This window comes from Antechinus flavipes, chromosome 2 (assembly GCF_016432865.1).
Source record: "Antechinus flavipes isolate AdamAnt ecotype Samford, QLD, Australia chromosome 2, AdamAnt_v2, whole genome shotgun sequence".
NCBI classification, from domain to species: Eukaryota; Metazoa; Chordata; class Mammalia; order Dasyuromorphia; family Dasyuridae; genus Antechinus; species Antechinus flavipes.
In genome coordinates this window covers 531,926,732-531,949,459 of record NC_067399.1, presented here as the reverse complement: position 1 = coordinate 531,949,459, position 22,728 = coordinate 531,926,732, and the positions used below count along the sequence as shown (strand labels likewise).

The following is a 22,728-nucleotide window of genomic DNA, read 5'->3' as shown; positions in this document are numbered from 1 at the left end:
TTGAATATGCTTTATTCCCCAAATACCTAAATAGACACCTCAGACTGTGATTTAACTCAGATTGCCACATGGCAGCCCTAACCAAAAGCTGACTCTGATTTGCCTTAAAAAGAAGCAAAACAGCATAACATATAGTATATAGAATGCTGGACTTTCTGTCAGGAAGTTCTGGTTTGTATCTCAGATGCTTACTAGTTATGCGAACCTGGACAAGTAAGTCACCCAACTAACTTTTTCTGGGCCTCAGTTTACTAGGATCTAAAATGGATCACTAGGAGATACAGTGGCTAGAGTATTGATTTTGGGGTCAGGAAGACTCATCTTTGTTCATTCAAATAAGGCCTCAGTTATTTACTACTTGTGAACCCTGGACAAGTAATTTAACTGTTTGCCTCAATTTTCTCATCTGTAAAATGGAAAAGACAAACCACTCTAGTACCTTTGCTCACAAGATCCCAAATAGGGTCACAAAGAGTTGGAAAAGATTGAGCAGCAAGGTAGAGTTGACAATAGCACATACCTCGGAGTTGGTGGGAAAATCTGATGAGTCGGTTTATGTAAAGTATTTGTTAAACCTCAAGTGCCGTGTGTGTGTGTGTGTGTGTGTGTGTGTGTGTGTGTGTGTGTGTGTTTGTGTGTGTATATATATATATATGAGAATTTTTATATGAACAATTGCAAGTCTCTTAAGTTCAAAGGCCCAAAAGCCTCTCTGGCCTGGGCCAAATCACTCACTATCCAAGAGTTACCATCAATAAGGAAATCTCGAGGTTTCTTCTAGCTCTCCACCTGGGATTGGATAATTCTTTGAATTCTTTGAATCGATAGATGATATGGCAAACTTTTTCTATATTTCAAAATTTTATCTAACATTTAGCTATACTTTGTAAGAAAGATTGCATTCCATATTTATTTGAAATAATGTCCAAATATTTCATTTCTTAAATCAAGCAATTTATAATTTTATGAACAAGAGTAGCACCAAATGGAAATTAAATTCATCCTGAATCACAAGGTGGGAAGGCAGGTTAAAATTGTCTTCGATATTCCCCACCTTCAGAGATAAGGGTTTCTGTATAGTTATTATCTAATAAAATTCTCTGGACAAGAGTGGGCTGCCATAAATTTGTGTAGCTGAATATTTATTGAAGGACTGCTAATAATAAGTAGCCAACATTTATATAGTGTCATAAGATTTGCAAAACTCTACAAATACTATTTCATTTTATCCTCACAATAAACCTTGGGAAGTGAGTGCTTTGTTATCCTCCTTGTATAAGTGAGGAAATGTACAAATGAGAGACATTAAATGGTTTGCCCAGAGTCATGCAATGTCTCAGGCTAAATTTGAACTCTGGTCTTCCTAGACTTCAGATCCAGCTCTCTAACCATTGTACCACCTAGCTGCCTAATTCTCTGTGGTGGTGTTTGAAAAAAGTGGATTCTAACTTAAATTCATTAGTTTCCTTCTGATCTCATGGGAGGATTGTCATCTATAATTTCCTGATTTTTCTTAGAGAAACCTAGTAACTAATAAAGATAACTATGGCTTATTTTTCTCAACCAGAATGACTATTCTCTCTTCACTTATTATTAGACCCTGCCTAAAGCTGTCTCACCCATCTGATGTAATTCTTTTTGTGTTCTCTAAACCTTCCCTTATCTGAGTCGTATGACCCAGAAACTTAAGTCATCTTTGGCATTTTGGATTTTTCTAATGCTACTATGTAGAAGTTGTAATGCAACGCCAGCACTTAAAAGCTTCCTAGCTTAAAAGCTTTTTAGTTCATCTCTTCTCTACTCAGAAAGGAAGTAAGCAAGGGCAGAGGTGGAAAGGACAGAGAGGGAGAGATTTATTATAACCAATTTTGAAGTTGTTCAGTCTTTTCTCTATTATTCTAAGTGAATCAGATTTGAGCCCAGAATTAATTTCATATTTTAAAAGGAAAGGATGGAGTCACTTTACCTCCTATTTTTAAAATTATGTACTGTTTTGCTTGGATGGTATAAAAGGATCATGGATGATTAAGTCTTGTCAGCTACTCTTATATTTCTATCTTACCCCTGATTTGTCTACAGGGTAGCAAGGTGGCACAGTGGATAGATTACTAGTCTTGGAATGGGAAGGACCTGAATTCAAATCTAGTCTTAGACACTGTGTGGTCCTGGACAAGTCACTTAGCCCCAGTCACCTCCCTCCCCCCCCCCCCCCCGAAAAAAATTATCTACATGTAAGTCTTTGTATTCTCACCATTATACTGAAGCTATTAGAGAAAGTCAGTTGTGAGTTCCTAATTGCCTGATTAAATGAGCTTTTTTCATTTTCCTCATTCTCTCTATAATTTCTGACATTGTCTCCCTTGGATTGAGAGAAAACTTTTTTTTGTTCTATTCTTCCTTCTCTAAATATAACCTCTCTATCTCCTTTCCTGGGTTATCTTTTATCTAAATCACTTAAGGCAGCTATTCCTCCAAAAGTCTCTTGGCCATCTTAACTTCTTTCAACATTCTCTCTGTTTTAGCAATAGCTCATCTATGACCACCTCTAGTAAGTGTCCAAGGCATGTTTGCAATCCTGCTTTTCCAAACTTCCAACATTGCACCATTCTACCTTAGGAATCGTGAGGTGTCACCACCACTCCTAAATTCATGACATACATAACTGAGCTTATCTTGTCCCCAGACCTGCTTTCTCCTTTTGAATTTCATTATTTTTATCAGTAGCCCTCTCATGTTAAAAAACCTTACTGTTATCTATGAAGCTTCCTTCTCCCTCAACTCTCATGTCTAATAGTTATAAAATTCTGTTGTAGAAAAATCATTCTCACTTATCTCCTTGTCTCTATTCTCTCCATATTCATTTATCATAACATCGTCATAAGATTTTGTCTTGCTATTGGACTGATGATTCTGAAAGAGATAGTGAGAACAGTGGCTTTTTGCAACTCTACCTCACTTAAATCCAATTTATGAGGAAATCATAAGATATCATTCATACCATTTTCCACTCCAAAGTTTATAAGAACTCTCTGTGCCCTACCTGTGGTAGACCTTTTGTGCTCAAATGGAACTGAGGAGCCCTAGTTGGATACACTGTACCAGTGGTTCTCAAACTTTTGTTTTCAGTATCTTTATCCTATTAAAAATTATTGAGGATCTGGATTATATTTCTAGACATTCACCATATTGGAAATAAAAACTATTTTTGAATTTGTAGAGCCTCTAAAAGGGTTTCAGAGAGCCCCAGGATTTTCTAAACCATACTTTGAAAACCACTGTGACTGTACCTTGACCCAGAAATAGTGATATCATTTTGGTCCTCTAGATGAAGAACGTCAACGAACCAATAATAAGAAAGCTTTGGTGGATCCTTACCACCTTACCATCTAAATTCTTTTTCCTGATTTTTGAATCTTTCTACAATCTGGAACCTACCTTTTCTTTTTTGAACCTGATTTCAATCTATTCTTCATTATATCGTCTTCAGCCAGATTGGAATCCTAAACATTACATGCATTTTCCCCCTTCTATGTTACTTGAGACACTTTATGCTTAGAATATTTTCCTTGAGCACCTTTGTCAAAGTCAACCAAAATATCACCTCTTCTATGAAAATCATCTCTCTGGTACATTGTCATCTAGTATTGTCATCTGGGTTTGGGTCTTTCTCCCCGTTGTGCTGTAAGGTACAGGAAAGTTCAGACAGGTACTTGTGCAAATTTTGTGTCCCCTCCAGTATCTTGTACAATGAATGCTGTTCACAGGAGGCATTTCCTAAGCATTTGTCATATTGAATCAGTCTGTTTTTTTAAATGAAAATGAGCTTTATTGGTAGCACTAGAAATGTCTTCATGACGTAAGTGAACATAATTCAAGTAGGCAAATATTCCAATCAGCATGTTTGGTGTGAGGATCATAACAAAAGCACTAGAAGAATGGCAGAGAGGAACAAGAAAAACCAATAGCTTTTGTTAATAAAATATCATGTGCTTTATTAAATTTAATTTATATTGATAACATTTATACTCAGCAATAGTTCCATAAAGACGCCTTGTAAAAAATCTGAAAACTGTTATATATTGGGGCTTTTCTGTGCATCTAAAAGTGTATCATTCGTTTTCTCCCCAGAAACAAGCCAATGACCTTGTCAGTACCCTGATGAGATGTACACCCCACTATATTCGCTGCATAAAGCCCAATGAGACCAAAAAGTCCCATGACTGGGAGGAAAGCAGGTAATGTGAAATCAAAGAATGGGGGAAGGGATCCTGCTATAAACAATGCTTTCTTTGAGTCATGATTGCTGCTGCAGAAGGGGGGAGAGAGAGAGAAAAAGAGAGAGAGAGAGAGAGAAGGGGGGAAGACGGAGTGGGAGGGAGATTGTTGTTTAAGTGTGGCTAAAGATGTATTATAATAGTCAGAACATGCTCATCCATCTAATCGTTCTATGTCACCTTACCACAAGATAATTTGAAATGGCTCCCAGATATACCCATCAAAGGCTTTTTGAGAAATTTTTACAATGTCAAACCTATATAGACTTTCCACCATCTCTGAAAATTATTTTGGTCAATCTGGGCATAATCCAGAGACAAAAATTCCTCAGATTTGATAATATTACTGGGTCGTGATGGGTTTTAAATTTAGTTCAAAGCTCTGTGTAGGCATTCTTTATGTTTCCAGATCCTTGAAGACATTAACAGGATGTGGCATATAATGCCTAGGCTCTGCCTCAAAAACACTGACTCTGAGAGCTGGTTTTAAAAGCAAGCTGTCCTTTCCTTTTGCTCTCATGAATCAGCTTGCTTATAAAAGCAGCAAGGAGAAAATACTCTATGTTCTGTCTCTCCATCCAAGGAAAGTATTGATGTTCAAAGAGTGGCTGTGTTAGAGGGGAAACAGCTCTGGGAGCAGTGGGGAACATAGATGGCATTCAGAGACCCTCGCCACAGTTCCTTAGCTCCTTAATGAGCCCCATGTCACACAGATGCATAGTTGCAGTCTTCCAGATCCTTTTCCCTCATAAATATCTCAGAGGGACCTGTCCTGTTCAGGATATGCAAAATACTTGATTGGATACAGGCAGTGCCAGAAGGTAATTCACAGATATAATCATTGTCTCCTACTGAAAAAAAACCATTTCAGAAGTGTTGGTCCTGAACCTAAGTGAACCTGAGACGGAATGTGAGGTGTGAAATCGTGGCCATCAAACACCATGAATCTTGGAGCAAAGTACTAGTTTCAGCTGGTAGATAAAGGGTTCTTAACCCCTTTGTGGTCCTAACTTTTGGCAGGCTGGTGAAGCCTGTGGAACCATTCTCAGAATAATATTTGTATCTTCGTGGACTTTTGTTAGACCATTTCTCGTGTAGGGCAGGAAGGAAAAAGAAATTTACACGATAACTTTGTATATTTAGAAGGAATAGCAAATTATACATGGTGGAATTAGTTTCATATGCAATCATCTTTTTTTTATTTAGTACTACGTTATGGAAATGTTTGTTTTATTCCATAAATTAAACATTGAAAGAAAAGGAAAATAAAATCCTATGTTATTGTCCCCCTTCTGTTATGTATTATATTAAACACACACACACATGTATTGTTACAATCTAAAAATCACTTACCTTATCAGGCTAGCCTGGCCCAGGACAGGTGGGAAGAAGGGAAAAGAATACAGACTATAGAGTTGCAAAAAGGGTTGTGCCAGAAGCAGCACAAAACTAAAGTAACTCCGTTGAGCCCATTTCTAAATTTTTAATGTATTTACACCTCAGAAATCAGCAAATGAGAAGGATGTGTTAAGAAAATGATCATATACAAGTCAGGAGGAGAGCTGGGATTAAAATTTTCCAAACTGCTCATTCTTAATCCTGTGAAAAAGCTGAACTAAACAGCTAGGAATCAACTTTATATTTTAAGAAATCTCCAATAAAGGAAATTCTTAACACATTCTTCTCATGATTACCCATTCTTGACATCAGAAGTCAATATGCAAAAAAAAAAAAAAAATCTTTAGGTATCATCTGAATGCTAGAATTGTATCAGTTATTTTAATTCAACTATTTTTTTTTTTTACTTTCAGTTTTATTGGTGTATTTTGTATTGCATTTTATAAAATTTTATAGATTACTATGACTTCATAAGAGATCTCTGATAACAAAGTACATTAGTTAAGTGAGGCTAATAATATAATGACCTGATCTGAATGTTTATGGACATTCCCAATATATAGTACCCTCCCCAGCTTCTCATTACAAATTAATAGAAAGCATCACTTTCAGAAAGTTTAGCAAACTGTATTCAGTAAATATCTTCCAATGCATCTTCTACAACATAAATGGTTTTACCACCATTTCAATTTTGAATTTTCCTTTCTGAAAAATTAAGCCTACTTGTTTTCAAGGCAAGGAGACTTCTAGTATGGTGATGTAAGGAAGATAATTTTCTTGTGTTTTGTCTTTTATGTTTCCCCTCAAGTTAGGATTATTTCTTGAGTAAATGGGTGAGAAAACTACTATGCACCATCACATGCAGTAATATTCTCTTACTATGGCCATTGTGAGGCTGAAGCCTACATTATATAGGATAAGGATACATTTACTTCACTCTTCATCCCCACCGAGCCCTAGAAATAACATTTTTATATTTCACATGAAGCTATAATGCATTTTATATTTATTTTATAAATATTTATAAATATATTAAATATTTTATATTTATTTCACCTGATCTTCAAACAATTCTAGAAGGGGAAACTGAGGTTCATAAAAGTCAGGTGACTTTGAGGCTAGGTTAGCCAATATACTGTTTCCTACCCCACTGGATTTGTGCTGGATTAGCAGCAGCATACTCCATTTCTGAATATATCCTCCCTTTCTGGAGGGTCAGAGAAAGAGAAAGAAGGGAAGAAAAGAATCACCATTGGACTTGTGAAAGAAAAAAAAATCTCAATAATAAACATAATTTGGTCAGAAACAATTTTTATTTATTTAACATTCTAAATTCAAGAATTTCTAGTATAGAAATGTCTAAATTGATACAGTCCATCCCATACCTTCAGTCATCTCTATCACAGGCAGTTTAAAGTAACATTTATAGGAATTTTGAACAAGAAAAAAGAAAGGTTTAAGGGAATAAGTATTTATTTGGTACCCACTATGTTCTAGGAACTGTGCTAAATACCTTATAAATATTATTTCATTTATTCCTTTCAACAACCCTGGAAGGTTGCTATTATTATCTCCATTTTATACTTAATGAAACTGAGGCAAGTATATGTTAAGTAACCTGCCCCAGGATCAAATAGCTGCTACATTTCTGGGGTTGCATTTGAATTCAGGTCTTCAGTGCTAGCACTCTATTCACTTCTTAGCTACCAGTGAAAACTACTTATATTCATTTTACTTAAATATTGACTATCTGCTATTCCACATAACTTCCTCAGAATCAAAACTCAAACCTAGATTATTGTTAACTTCAATTCTAGTACTCATAGACCAAGACCTCAAGAAATCTCGGAAGTAAATGATCTTATAATTCTATAATATTATAGCACCATCTTTTCCAAAGCTAACTTTAGTGGGTTAAGCCATAATAGATATAGCCTAAATTTATTAAGGCTATAAATTTATTTATAATATATATATATATATAATTTATTTATTTATTATATAAATTATAAATATAAATTTGTTACTAAAAATTTAGTAAAAATTTTTTTTAATTTACTAATTTTTTGATATTTATGAAATAACAAATAGCTTTTCAGTACATTAGCTTTGCTGAGATTATTTAATTTCCCCCACCTATGAATTGTGAGCAGACACAACAAGAGTGTTAGATAACAATGATTAATCAAAAGGCATCTGCATTGCCTTCCACATGCAGTCAAAGCTTAGCTCTTGGTGGACTTTGTTACTCAGACCATAAACTGTGTGCAGTTTGTGCATTGTGGGTTTGGGTTTCTTTACTCCTCCTTGAAAAATGTGTTTCTGTTTGGATCCTGGCAAAACCACTTGGCCTGAAATCTGAAATGCTGCCATAGCACAATTCTCAGGCCTTGACCTACTTGAGGTTAATGGCTAATGGGAGGCTTGATGAGAGGACTCCTCTCTGGAGGGGAAAACAATTCAGGTTCTGAAACAACGCCGTATTGCTAGAAACTGTCTGATGTTGGCAAGGAGGCAGCAAAGGGAAGAATAATGAGGCTTGGCAGTGTTCTCCAGATGTGAACACAAGAGAAAGCTACAAACAGGGAAACATAATTTTTAAGCATCCGATCTCTATCATGAAGGTGGTATGACTGCTGCTAGTAGTTGGACAAAGGCTTCCTTTGATTCCTTGATTACAAAAAGATACAGATTTGTGGTACTCTCACAGGAGATGTGATCGGCAAATCTGTTTTACCAAGGATTTGTGTCTCCAACAGAAATTGCTTGACTGCTTGAGTGAATCATAATGAGTTTTTAAAAGGGATTTTAAAAACTAAAAAAAAATTATCCTTTTACATGTGATTTATACCAAAGGAATGTGTTTGGACAGTAGCTCCTGAACTTTAAAATCTCAGAGCGAAGCTAAATTTGAAAATTATGAAATTTCTATTAAAATGAGCCACCTCCCAAAATGTGGTTGAATCCGATTGTAAGAGCAAATGGATAGGAAAAAATGGTAGCTTGTTGTCCCTGAATTGGAATAATCTAGTCCTTTGAAAGCCAAAGTATGCAGCTGCTATTACCCAGATATTTGGGATGAAAGTAGGTTCTCTTTTCTTTCTTTCTTTCTTTCTTTTTTTTTTTTATGGATTGTCTGGATAGTTCTGACTATTTAGTCTTATCCTAATCACATTTATACATTTCTTTATAATAAGATTTCTTCAAAATGCAAACATTTCTCAAAGTTCATCCTAGACATTTTAAAATGAAGTCCTCCCTTCCCCTTTATGTAAGCTGTTAGAATAATTGAAAATAATAATAATAATTAAGGCTCTAAATTGCAAATTTTTGCTGAGAAAATACCTTTCTGCTTCCCATTCTCTAATTGGAATGGAGAAGAGTTAAGTTTTATAAATGACGTGCATGGATGTCATTGGATAACTTTCAAATAAACATTTTTTACATGCATACTTTGTGCCAAACATTGTGCTAAATATTTGAAATGGTCTCTCATCTCAAGGAGTTTATAATTTAGCTGGAGAATATCACATGTGCAAATTGTAATACATGATATTATATACATAATATCCACATATACATGTAAATCTCTATATATAATTGATGGGAAGGTTTCAGTATTTGGGAAAATGAAAGAAAGCTTCAAGGAATAGGAAGTATTTGAACTGAGCTTTAAAGAAACTAAAGAATCTAAGCTGCAAAAATAAATAGGGAGAATATCCAGTTAAGAGAGGACAGCCATTGCCAAAAATAGGACTGCCCTTGTAGTCTGGAGACCTGAGTCTTGTGTGTCTTAGCAGTGCTACTAATTCCTACACTCTTGGCCAAGGCTTTAGACCTCTAGGTTTCAGTTTATTATCCATAAAATAAGGCAGTTGATCAGGTGACCTCTAACTTTTATTTTTTTGAGATAATTGAAGTTGTGATTTGCCTAAAGTCTCACAGCTAATAAGTGACTGAGACCAGATTTGAACTCAGATCCTTCTGACTCCAGAGCTGGTGTCTCACCTCTAATAATGTCAGTGACCCACAAAGTCATTAGCTTAAATAATTGTAGTTTGGTGTTCAAAATGGGAGGCTAAATTGATCAGCTAAATAGAACTCTCAAATCTGAACTAATAAATAAAAAGAAAGAGATTCTGCAAATTGATGGTTTTTCATTCCTCCAAATTTCTTGATTCATTATTTAGAGCATGTTTCATAGCCCAGAAGCTTTTTACCTTTTTTGACATCTTCTATATTATTTCCCTCCATGCAGTCCACAATCCAGCCATATTGGTGTATTTCTGTTCTGCACATATCATGCATCTCCATGCCTTTGCCTTCACTTCTCAAAATCCCTGTTTTTCTTTAAGACCTAAATTTAAGTGCCAGCTTTTACATCATCACTGTAACTAGCATCTATAAGGCATTTTATGGTTTACAAAGTCCTTTATAAATATTACTCATTAGATCTTCAAAACAACTTGGGCAGGAGGTATTGTTATTAGCATCATTTTACAGTTAAGGAAACTGAGGCACTTAGAGGATAAGTGACTTGTACAGCTAACAAATATCTGAGTCAAGATTTGAACTCACATCTTCCTGTCTCCATGTAAAGTGATCTATCTGCTCCATGAATGGTTATCTACTAGGGAAAACACCTTGTATTCATTCATTTTTCTTGAATTCTAAATGTGCTTATATTTATCCGTTTTGTCTTCCCTATTAAGACTGTAAATTCTTAGAAACTATGTATTGGTGTTTTTTTTTTTAATAATAAGTTATAAGTACAGTTCTTGACATACAATAGGTGTTAAATAAATGCTTGTCAGATGACTGATCAATAAACTAACATAGTCATTGATGTACATTGGATCGGGCCTTTGTTCTCTTCCCATCTTATGCTCAGCAACTTCTAATATAATTAGCAACAAGGAATGATCTATTTATTTCCAACTGTGTGTATATACAAGTCATGAGAAATTATTATTCTATAAAAAATAATTTTGGTTCACCCTGTAAAACTTTAGGTGGTAGATTCTAGGATGATTTTCTCAGCATCTATTATATTCCATGCATGTTCCAAAATATATTGCTAGTTTAGTGCTGTGTACTGACAAAAAGAAAAATAGAATTACTTTAAAAAGGATTTTCAGAACAAAGATGTTTGAGTTCTCATTGGTTACAAGTACTTTGTGTGGGCATTTGTAGTTATGAGCTTTTATTAGTCTTTTTCTAAATTTAGATGATAGCCAAAAGCTACAGTCTCTTCAGCTTGAATCAAAATTAAACTTCAGTTAAAAAAACAGAAAGGATTCATATTTTGGGTCTGGAGTCTTTCAGCTAAAGTCAAGGCATCCAGCTTCCTCCAGGTTATACTGGTAATATTAGCAGTAATGTAGAGCTTTAATATTTATAAAGTAATTTGCAAATCTTGTCTCATTTATTGTCACAACAATTGTTATTATTCTTATTTTACAGATAAGTTGCTGAGGAAGACAGGTTAAGTGACTTATCCAGGGTCATAACGCTATTAAGAATATGAGGCGGGATTTGAATTCAGATCTTCCTAATTCCATGACTTATGCTCTATTTACTTTACCTTCTAGAGGCCTAATACTAGATCCCATTGATGAAACCTAGTAATGAACTACAGTTATATTTGTAATTTGGTGTAATAATAAAGATCATGAGAAATAGTGTGGTAGAGTAGACAGAAGGCTAGCCTTAAAATTAGGAATCAATCAATAATCATTTATTAAGCCCCAAATTAGTATCAAGCATTATGCTAGATGCTAGAGAGTCACTAGTTTCAAGAAAAAATGTTTTCTGAGATTGGAGGTTGAAAATAAGAGTGATAAATAGATACAGGCTATATACAAATTAAATATATACTGATTTGCAGGAAACACTATTAAGGGTGTAAGTAGAAGTGAAAGGGGGGAAACATTCCTGCCATGGGGCACAGTTGTGATGGAAAGACCTGTATGGAGAACAATAAAAACATTAGTTTTCCAGGAGCATAGAGTTCATTAGGAAGAATAATATGTAATCAAATGGCCCAGAAAGATAGGCTAGAACCGACTACAAAGGGACTTAAATACTGTGTAGAAGATTTTGTGTTTTATCTTAAAGACAGTGGTAAACTATTGAAATATCTTAAGTAGCAAAGTAACATGTTCAGTTCTGCACTTCAAGAATGTCATTTTGGTAGCTGTATGTACAATAGAAAGAAAGAGAAAAGGTTAAAAGGAAGGTGATTTGATAATTCAGGCAAAAGATGATGAGGCCCCTGGTAGTGATAGTATGAGTAAAGAAAGAGACAAGTGCAAGAGAAATTGTGGAGCTAGAATCTGCGAAACCCATCACTGAAAAAGGCAGGGGGAGAAGGGAATCACAGTGGAGTCAAGGATGACTTTCAAGTTATGTTCCCTGACTGACTAGAAGAATGTGGATGTCCTTGATAGAAATTAAAAAACTTAGGAAGGGGGGGGGGGGTGGAGATAAGAATGACCTCTGATATGGATAAAGGATATATAGAATTTGAAGTGCTGCTGTGTTATGCAGTTGGAAGTAAAGGACTAGAACCTGAGAAAATAGAGCTGAGATCACTGAAAGAGAAAGAAGAGGAGAAACAGTCAATCAGTAAGCATTTATTGAGCACTTAGTATGTGCCAGGCACTGGAAATTAAAAAAGGATCAAAGATAAAAAGTAAATTAGAAAGAGCAGATACTAGAATTAAAAGAGGGTGGGATAGGATTTCTATAGAAGGTAATGCTTTAATTGAGTCTTAAAAGAAATGAGGAGGGAGAGCATTCTAGGCATGGTGGCAGTCAGCGAATATATCCAGAGTTGAGAGGTTTTGTCTCTTGTCATTTGTCACAGAGTGCATATTGAGGTGTAAAGTAGAAGAATGCTGGAAAAATAGGAAGCAGGTCAGGCAAGTAGGTGGTGAGGTAGAGAGAGTGCTGGATCTGAGTCATAAAGAGTCATCTTTGAACTCAAGAAGCATTCAGGACTGGCCTCTGATCCTTACAGGCTGTGTGACCCTGGGCAAGTCATTTAACCCTATTTGCCTCCGTTCTTCATCTGTAAAATGAAATGAAAAAGAAAATGGCAAATCTCTCCACAATCTTTGCCAAGAAAATTCTAACTGGGGTCACAAAAAATCAAATATGACTAAAAAATGAAATAAAATTATGTGGGGACAAGTGGTTTAGGCTGGGAAGGAGTTTGAATGCCAAGCAGGGTTTTAAATTTGATACTATAGATGATCAGTGAGCATCTACTGGAATTTATTGAGTAAATGATCAAAGGTTATGAACAGGCAGTTTTCAGATGAACAAATCAAAGTTACCAAAAGGCATGTGAAGAAGTATTCTAAAACACTTTTGATTAGAGAAATACAACATAAAACAATTCTGAGGTAATACCTCATAACTATCAGATTGGCCAATATGACCAAAAAAAAAAAAGAAAAGAAAAGAAAATATTGGAGAGGATAATTGGGACAACATTCACTGTTGGTCAAGTTGTGAACTAATCCAACCATTCTGAAGAGCAATTTGGAACTATGTCCAAAGGGCAACCAAATTGTACATATGCTTTGCTTCTGTAGTACCACTACTAAGTCTAGTTTTTTAGCAGCCCTTTTCATTGTGGCAAAATATTGAAAATTGGAGAGATGCCCATCAATTTGGATAATGGCTAAATAAGCTGTGGTATATGAATGTAATGGAATATGATTGTGCAATAAGAAATGATAAATAGATTTCAGAAAAACCTGAAAAGACTTGTATAAACTGATGTAGAATGAAATGAACAGAATCAGAAAAACATTGTATACTGTATCAGCAACATAGTGATCCAAAAGACAAATACAAAGGATTCACAAAGGAAAATACTATCTACATCCAGATAAAGTACTAGTGGACTCTAAATGCAGATCGAAGCTTTTTTTTTTTTTTTTCACTTTATTCTGTTTCATTTTCTTTTTTTTTTTTTTTCTGTATATTCTATTTCTTTCACAGCTATGGCTAATGTGGAGCTATGTTTTACATGTTAGCACATGTATAACCTATATCAAATTGCCTTCCATTTTTAAGAGAATGGAAGAAAAATTTGGAATTCAAAATCTTGTAAAAGTGAATATTAAAAATTGTTTTGACATGTGATTGGGAGGAAAATAATATTTAAGAAAGGAAATACAAAGTGTGGGATCTTTGAGTGTTACTTAACTTTAAATCTCTTCATATCCTTTTGATCCTTACAGGGTAAAACATCAAGTGGAATACCTCGGATTAAAAGAAAATATTCGGGTCAGAAGAGCTGGTTATGCCTATCGACGAGCTTTCCAGAAATTTTTACAGAGGTAATGAGCAAGTGATATCACTGTCCACTCTTGGACAGAGTTATGCAATAAAATGCAAAGTTTTGCTAAAATAGGAACATAAATTATGCTTTGTGGGTTGTGGACCTGCTATAGCATTATAAATTCAAATTTCACTGTAATTCTTACCCTAGCTATGCTTGTATATCTTTGTACTGTGAATGGGAAAGAGGTTTATAATCTTCAAGTTAATAGTATAAACAAGTTTTCAAAGGAATGTTTATTTTAAGAATTTTTTCAGTAGTGAACATTTATTAAGTGCCTACTATGTACCAGGTATTGTGTAAAGAAAGGCAAAAGACAGTTTCTTTCACAGAACTTGGAATATAATGGAGGAAAAAATACGCAAAGAACTAAGCACAAACTATACACAAATTAAGTAGGAACTAATCAATAGAAGAGAAGGGAAGAACTAGAATCAGGAGACTGGGACAAGCTTCCTTTTTACCTGGGACTCAAAGTAATGCAGGGAAATCGCTGAGAACCACATATAAGTCAACATCCTAATTACAAATGGTTATCTCTGCATTATTTCAGATTTGACAGGACTTCTGCTTTGTTAGATTGTATATAAATAAAACTACTGCTTTTTTTTATGGCTATCTTATAGTTCAGACTTTAATTCAATGTGACCTTGGCCTAAGTGAATCTAAAGTGAGGTTTCATTTTACTTTGGATATCTACTCAATATCTTCTCTTACTGAAGCTTGTAGTGTAACCCATGTTCTGACCCTAGAACGATCGTGTTCTCCTAGGTAGAATTCTAGATAATCAGTTGTAGTGACCTGAAAAATGGGATATAAAATTATGATGTAATAGAGAACTGGAAGACTCAACTCTAGCCTTTGAAACCTAATACTTCCAAGAAGAACATTTCCTTTTGAGCTAGTGTTCTCTTTCTGGTATCTTATATTCAAGACTGCCTGGCAAGATGATCAAGACTACCTAGTACGAAATGTTAGTTGAAGTTCAAAAAAATAATAATAACAATAGTTATAATAATAAATAATAATAATAAATTACCACCTAGTGTGGCTCCTTTCTATTAATGACCTCTTGGGAAATAAATGGCTAAAGATATGCCAAGTATATATAATATAGGAAATATTTACAAAGCAGAAATGTCTGGAGATTTAACAAAGTAATAGCTGCTTAAACCAAGTAGCTCATAATAGAATTATATCTTGTGTAGGCCCAGTACAGTGATTTATACATTGTAGGTGCTTAAATATTTTTTTGTTGGGATCTACCCACTGACTAGCTGTATGACTGTATGACCAATTTCTCGTTCCCAGTAAAATGCTTGGTCTTCTAACATGCCATTGGTTTTGTGCAAATATGAAACATCCAGCAAGAATGGAGTATATGAGAACATACTCTTGGGGAACAAGAAGTTTTTAACCAGTAAAGTCTGTATTTTCAACAAAACAATTTCCATAAATTTTCAAAAACCAAAAAGGCGTCTGATGATGAAAACTTTTATTATGAGAACAAACAAATAGAAATCTGGGAGTAGTCACTTCAAAGAAACTATCAATTTCCATGGAGTAGATCTTCTTTGAACTGGATTTTTAAGTACATATGTAAAAGAACAATTTGATGTAACCAACCCATTCATCATAATAAAGTGGCTCTGAAAGAATTGTAGAAATGGTCAGCTAGCTTCCAAAGGCCTTACAGTTTGTTACCTAAAGTCATGCAATAGCTCACTCTAATTGAGCAATTCATGGAAAAATGTCATCATGGGCTGTTTGATAGAGATAACAGCAGCTTATGTTAGGAGAACAATGTATTGATGGTAGAATATCATGTCAAGAGAACTCATTGTTCTTTTTACTTCTGATTTGCTTAAATGGTGAGTGTCTATTGTAACTCCAGTAAAGACTGAGGACAGAAACAGTTTTAGACATGAAAAATTAGTGCTTATTTTGTTTTGCATCAGTTCATGTACATATTCCTACCTTTCTTTGAATTTTCCACATTTGTCCTATTTTATGTCACAATAATATTCCATCACATTCATATATCATAGCTTCTTTCAGTCATTCCCCAGGTATTGGGCATCAACTATGTTTCTAATTTTCTGTATACCAGAATGGAAGAGTTAGGATGTAGGCAATATTTTGGTTGGTCATTACAATTGAGCAGCATTTGGCTTTATTTCAGTGTTCTTTTCATATATATTACTATAGTCATTCAGAAATGTATATGAAAAGAACCCTGAAATTAAGTCAACTACAGACCAGTCTTCATTCCAGAGAAAAGATGAGAAAATGTACCTCAAATGCAGGGAGTTAAAGATGTAGGATATTACATATGCTGCCCAATATAATATCTGTCAGTTTTACTTAACCATTTTCATCATTATAAAAAGTATCAATAAAGCATTATTTTTTATATATTTTTATTGAAGCTTTTTATTTTCAAAACCCATGTAAGGATAATTTTTCACCATTGACCGACCCTTGACAATCTTGTATTCCAATCCTCCCCTCTTCCCTCAACCTCCTCTCCTAAATGGCAAATAATCCAATATATATTTAACATGGTAAATATATATAAAGCAGTATTTTTAAAAATAAAATAAATGCAATGGATAAACTATCAAAAAAAATCTTTTTGAGGATATCTTTATGTACATTTAGGGCATCCTTGGTGAAAACATGAAGAGGAAATAGGCTTTTGCTGATGATTTTCTATAGCAACCACCATTTCCAGTCCCACAATTAATCAAGAGTATCAAAGAATATCACATCAATATATTATTTGTTGATTTTTTTTTAAAGCATTTGAATCAATAGAACAAAATTTAGCCTTAAAGGTATTTCATTGAGATGTCTCCCATGCATACATAAATTAACATTAGTATCCTAAGATAAGAAATAATTGGAAATAATTTTGTTCAGTGACTACTAAAAATCAATATCATGATATAAAATAAGTGATCATGCCTATGCATAAAACAAAGGTGTTCAGGACATTCTTCTCAGAATTCCAAATTCAGGTTGGGTTCCTTCTTTTGCAGAGTTCTTGAGATACATTGTGTTTGGATACAACTTTTTGTTATTATTATAGCTTTTTATTTACAAGATATAAAAATGGGTAATTTTTCTGCATTAACCTTTGTAAAGCCTTCTGTTCCAAATTATTCTCTCCTTCCCCCCATCCCTTCCCCTAGATGGCAGGTAGACCAATATATGTTAAAGTATATTGGATACATATTTTTTAATGTGATTCTTTCTCCAAGACATGACCAAAAGATATAAATAGCTCCCAAAAGGAAAACTCCAAATAATCAATAATTTCTTTTAAAAGTGTTGATAATTGGGAGAAGAAAAAATATACATACAAATATATGTTCATTTGAGGAATTCAGAAGTTTGCCTGAGGAGTCCATCCAATGTGCTTGAGTTCTGACCCCTTCACACTGTTAGTAGAAACAAGGAAAGTCTTGAGGCCTTATACCAGAAATGATTAAAAAAAAAAAAAAAAGGTGACATACTATAATGCTCACTGACTTATGGAGAAATCATCATGCCAGTTCTTTTTTGCAGGAGCCCTGAAGTAATGTGATTATTTTGGAAAGCAAAGTAAAATAGAATAAAATTCATCAAAATGTGAAAGAAGATAGAAAAATACCAAAATCTTTTAAACCTGCAGTCCATCTTCAATTCTCTATGTCAGAAATAGAAAGAAGGATCCATTTATAGAAAAATATTCATCTCAGTATATTAACACTTCTATTAACAGAGAAAACCAACACTAGAAACAAAGTATGTGTCTAATGAATGGGAAATGCTAAATAAAATGTACCACAGAAAAATATTCTGTCATAAGGTATGGCATATGAAAAGTGAGGTTCTGCATGGTATAATAGGTAGAACGCTGGACATGGAGGTAGGAGGACCTGATTCTAAGGCTAGCCTCAGACTCTGCCTAGTTGTATGATTCTGCACAAGTCACTTAATTTCTCTAAGCCTTAGTTTTCTCATCTGGAAAATGAAGGGTTTAGACTCATGGCCTCTAAGGTTATTTCCTGTTCTAAATCTCTGGTCCTGGGAATTCAGAAAAACATGGTAAGCTTTACATAAAGTGATATAAATTAAAAATATTACTGCCTAAAAAACAATATGCACAATGATTTCATAGAAGAAAACAGGAAGCAGTAACAAATATAATGGTAAAACATGGATAAAAGAGGTGAAAGGAAGCAAGTTGGTGGAGTAGTTAGAATCAGGAGACCATGTTCAAAGCCTGCCTCAAACCCTTAACTTAATTGTGTGATCCTTAGCTTTTTTTCCTATAAAGTGGGATAACAATAGCATCTTACATTTAGCCCTTTGCAAATCTTAAACTACTAAATAAATATTTTTGTTATTATTCAATCATGTACAACTTTTAGTGACTCCATTTGAGGTTTTCTTGGCAAAGATACTAGTTTGCCATTTCCTTCTCCAGATGTAAGTATTAGTTATAACAGTGATAATATGTAATATTTATATTGCAGTTCCTGTGTGCCAGGCACTTTGTAAGCACTTCACATTATTTCATTTGACCCTCAAAGAAACCCTGGCAAATATGGGGCTACTTTTATGTCCATTTTGCAGATGAAAAAACTAAGGTAAGTAGATTAAGTGACATGCCCAGGATCACTAGTAAGTGTCTACGGTCAGATGTGAACTTGGGTCTTCCTGACTATCTACTAAGTGTCCCAAATAATAGCTAATATTTATACCAATCACTAAAACTAATGCATATGATTTTTGTTTCACATATTAATTGGGAAATAATTAAAAGATATAGCTTATGTGTGCAAGCATTCAAACCACTTTTAAATGTGGTTTTGTTTAATTGTTTATTGACCTTAGGGTTTTTATTTCTTTTTTCAATGGTGTTTGTTCTGTTTGAGAACACTACATTAATCTTTAAAGAAAAATAATAATTGTAGTGAATCTCAAAAGTCTACAAAGTTTTCTCTTTGAAATCTATCATCCCTCAAAAGAAATCAGCTTAACTGAAAGAAAATTTAACTAAAAGAAAAACAAAATCAATGAAAAACATCTGGAAATAGATGATCAAGATTCAGATTTTTAAGTCTGTTGCATATTATCTGTTTGAGCAAGTTACCTATCCTTTCTGATCTACAGTTTCTTCAAATATAAAATGGGATAATTGGACTAAACATCTTCTTAAGAAATCTTCTAGTTCTGATCTATAATCTATATCTTGCTCAAGTAACAGCCTATATTTGAATGGACAGCCAGTCCCTTAGGTTTACTTTGGATTAGATGTATGTAGATAAATAGATGGAGGAAGGAAATGAGGAAAGACAGACAGAGAAAGAGACAGACATATACACACAGAGAGACAGGGAAAATTTGTTAATATCTTTGCTAAAAATAGCATAATTCCAGAATCGAATGAGAAAAAGATATTTGTAAATTGCTTAGCTTAATGCCTGGCACATTGCTTAATAAATGCTTATCTTCTTCTTATTTGATCCCATTTTAGAAATTACATAGTACTTTAAATGATTCCAAATTGTTTATAGAAACAAAAGCAGTCTAGTTGTTCAGGTTTGAATCATGACTTGTTACCATTTCACCAGTGCTGAAATTGCAGGTAGCTTAAGGGGCAGTAGAAATACAGAGGGTGTATATAAGCTATGTATAGCTTGCACTAATAGGGCATAAAAGACATTTGCAACTTTGCAAATGAAAGTTAACAGGTGGAATACCTTTAAAAAAAAAAAAAAAAACAACCAAACAGACCTTCAGCATATTTTGTAGATGCTTTTAAACAAAATTTATAGAAAAGCAAATTGGAGGACTTAAAATAGATCGGCATGAGTTGAGAGCCATAAGCATCAGAGACTTTTCTCATTAACCAGACTCTCATTGATTTGGGCAGGAGTCAGGATTATCTGGGCCTGAGCAAGGCTGGAATTTACTTTTAAATTTCACAAAATGTGCTAAATAATTTAATAGTTTAGACCAGACTATACTCAAGGAAATGTTTGGTCTACTAAAGAAAACAAACTTTGGAGTATTTTTAAACACTGAGGTAATAACCATACATACCACAAATTCACTTGCCAATTGAAAATGGTGCCTTATTAAGTGATACCTAGTAATACTTCCTCTTGAGAAATCCATTTGTCAGAAGCAATATGTGGATTAGAGAAGTGAAGAAGTAAGATTGGATAGATATAAAGTTAGAGTCAGAACATAGAGAAGCCTAAATACTAAGTATGGGAATTGGGACTTAATGTACTAAGTATTAGGAAGCTGTTGCAGCTTTTTGATCAGGAGAATATTATGAAGGATTTTAAAAGAAAGATTAATCAGGGATATTCAAGTAAAGGTATTCTGTAAATAGTTGGATATAATGAAATGGAATGCAGGTAATGAGAGAGGTTATAACTGAAGATAATTTGGAAACCATTTTCATTTATAGAAAGCCTATAGCAAGAGTTGAAGGGAAGGAGGAACAGAAAAGAGGGAGATTCAGGGAGTGTAAGGCAAAGAAAATTAGAGGACCAGAGATGGAACTTTTATACTTATTGTTAGAAGAAAAGGAAGAGGGAGAGGCAAAAGAGAAACAGACAAAAGAAAAAAAGCATGTTGGAGATAAGTTAGAAGCATTCCCAATAAGGTCAGGGATTAAAAAAGGTTTCCTATTATCACTGCTACCATTCAATATTATAAGAGAAATGTTAGCTTTAGCAATGAGAGAAGAAAAAGAAATTGAAGAAATTAGAGTGGGTTTTGAGGAAACAAAAGAAAAGAAGCAGGACATCAAATGCTCAATAGTCAAGGAAGGATAACATTGCAAAAAAGGGTGTTAGACTAAATGCTACCAAAGAGTAGCATAGGAACTAAGACTTTTAGATTCCCCCCCTCCAAAAAAAAAAAAAATTCCTGGGACTATAAGAATGTCATGGGGGGAGGGAGAAAGGAAAGATAAAAGCTAGATTTCAGAGGATTAAGAAAGAGATGTTGCTCATATAGGAAAGAAATGTGTAGCTCTAAAATTGATGGGTTTTCACCAAAGTTCTTGCTGTACATGCACCAGATAAGCATTTTCCTAACCACTCTGATGGATTCCCAAATCTCTCAGCTATTCTTGCAATAACAGTAGTCACCATTTAAGGCAAGAATCCTGCCATTAAATCCTGAATTCTTTCTCTTTGTTTTCTCCTCAATTGTTTCAGGTATGCCATTCTGACCAAAGCAACTTGGCCATCGTGGAAAGGAGATGAGAAACATGGTGTAATCCACCTGCTGCAGTCAGTCAATATGGATGCTGATCAGTTCCAACTTGGGAAAAGTAAAGTCTTCATCAAAGCCCCTGAATCTGTAAGTATGTGTTGTGGAGCATGACATGGTCATCATCCAGGCAAGAGAACTTGTGTCAACTTGAATGACCTCCAAATCATTAAGGGTGGTCTAAGACATCTTAATACAAAGCTATACCTCTTTTCAAAAGGCTGAGCAAAGCATAGGATGCTTAGACAATAATATATCCACATAGCTTAGAGATTCAAGATATTCAGCACTATCTCAATATCAATATGGGAAGGAGGAAAGAACCTTTAGGAAAAAAGGAAGGTTGTTGATAAATAATGTGCTTATACTCTAGAGGGGCACAAAGTTAATGTATTTAACACACTTGTGAATGAGTTATTAAAAAGCTGTAGAAGGAGGGCTGACTTTGGTATTGAATCATTATAAGTCTTCTGTCAGATCAGTTCAAATGCTATATTCTACACAAGACCTTTGTTGATAGCATCTCCTCCTGCCTCCTAAAGCCTATCCCTCAAAACCCCCACTGAATTTATTTTTATTTTACTTTGTGTGTGTTTTCTATTTATTTGTGAAAATGTTTCTACTTTCTTGATAAAATATCTCCAGGTCTTAGCATAGTGCTTGGTATCATAGTGGACACTTAATAAGTACTTGTTTTTTGACTCATTGGGGAACAAAAAAAGACAAGGTTAGAAGCACTTATGATGAAATTGGTAGAAATACAAATTATGCAAGCAACCCGGTCAAGAATAAATGTCTTGTAGTTCTCACACTTTTTTAGATCTCAGTATACCAATTTAGAGAATTCTCTTGTCTTGTCTGATGAGGAAGTTAGCTCTGTGTTAAAGATTGGCATGTAAAATTACCCTCTAGAGGGGAAAGCCCAATATGGTCACCAAATTATCAAGGGCAACTTTGAAATGAATAAACACCTCCTAGATTGGAAGATTTGCAAGTGATAAAATTCAAATACTTTGGCCTGAGGGGTTCCTAATGTATCCCCATGAACTGCAAGATTTCCTTTTAAGGAAACCAATAGATTTTATGAAATCTGTTGCCAGACCAGACTAGCAATCATAAACACTAATATTCACTGGGTACATCAAAACAGAATGGTGAAACGGAACTCAGTCATTTGTTGCAAGCATGGATGAGCACAAATTGACATCAAGTCAATAAGCATTTGTTAAGCACTCTTTATTGTACAGAGGTTGCCCTATTTTGTAGAAGGCTTTTGTAAATAGGAAGATAGTATATCCTCAGCTTTTCTAAAAAGTAGAAAATAAAGACTTGAGTAGAAATATATTCCTAGCCCCGAAAAACAGAGTAAGGAGTAATGTTTGCATCAGGTCCTCGACATATAAAAATTATGTAGAA

General features: G+C 34.4%; 1 protein-coding gene across 1 annotated transcript in view; it reads left to right on the top strand.

Moving 5' to 3' along the window:
* Nucleotides 1-22,728, top strand: part of MYO1E (myosin IE) — a 222,286-nt gene that overhangs the window by 146,729 nt on the left and 52,829 nt on the right. Inside the window, exons 17-19 of the mRNA XM_051980739.1 lie at nt 4,129-4,235; nt 13,928-14,026; nt 21,258-21,402. Coding sequence (XP_051836699.1) covers nt 4,129-4,235; nt 13,928-14,026; nt 21,258-21,402 — 351 coding nt within the window. The remainder of the gene's footprint in view (nt 1-4,128; nt 4,236-13,927; nt 14,027-21,257; nt 21,403-22,728) is intronic.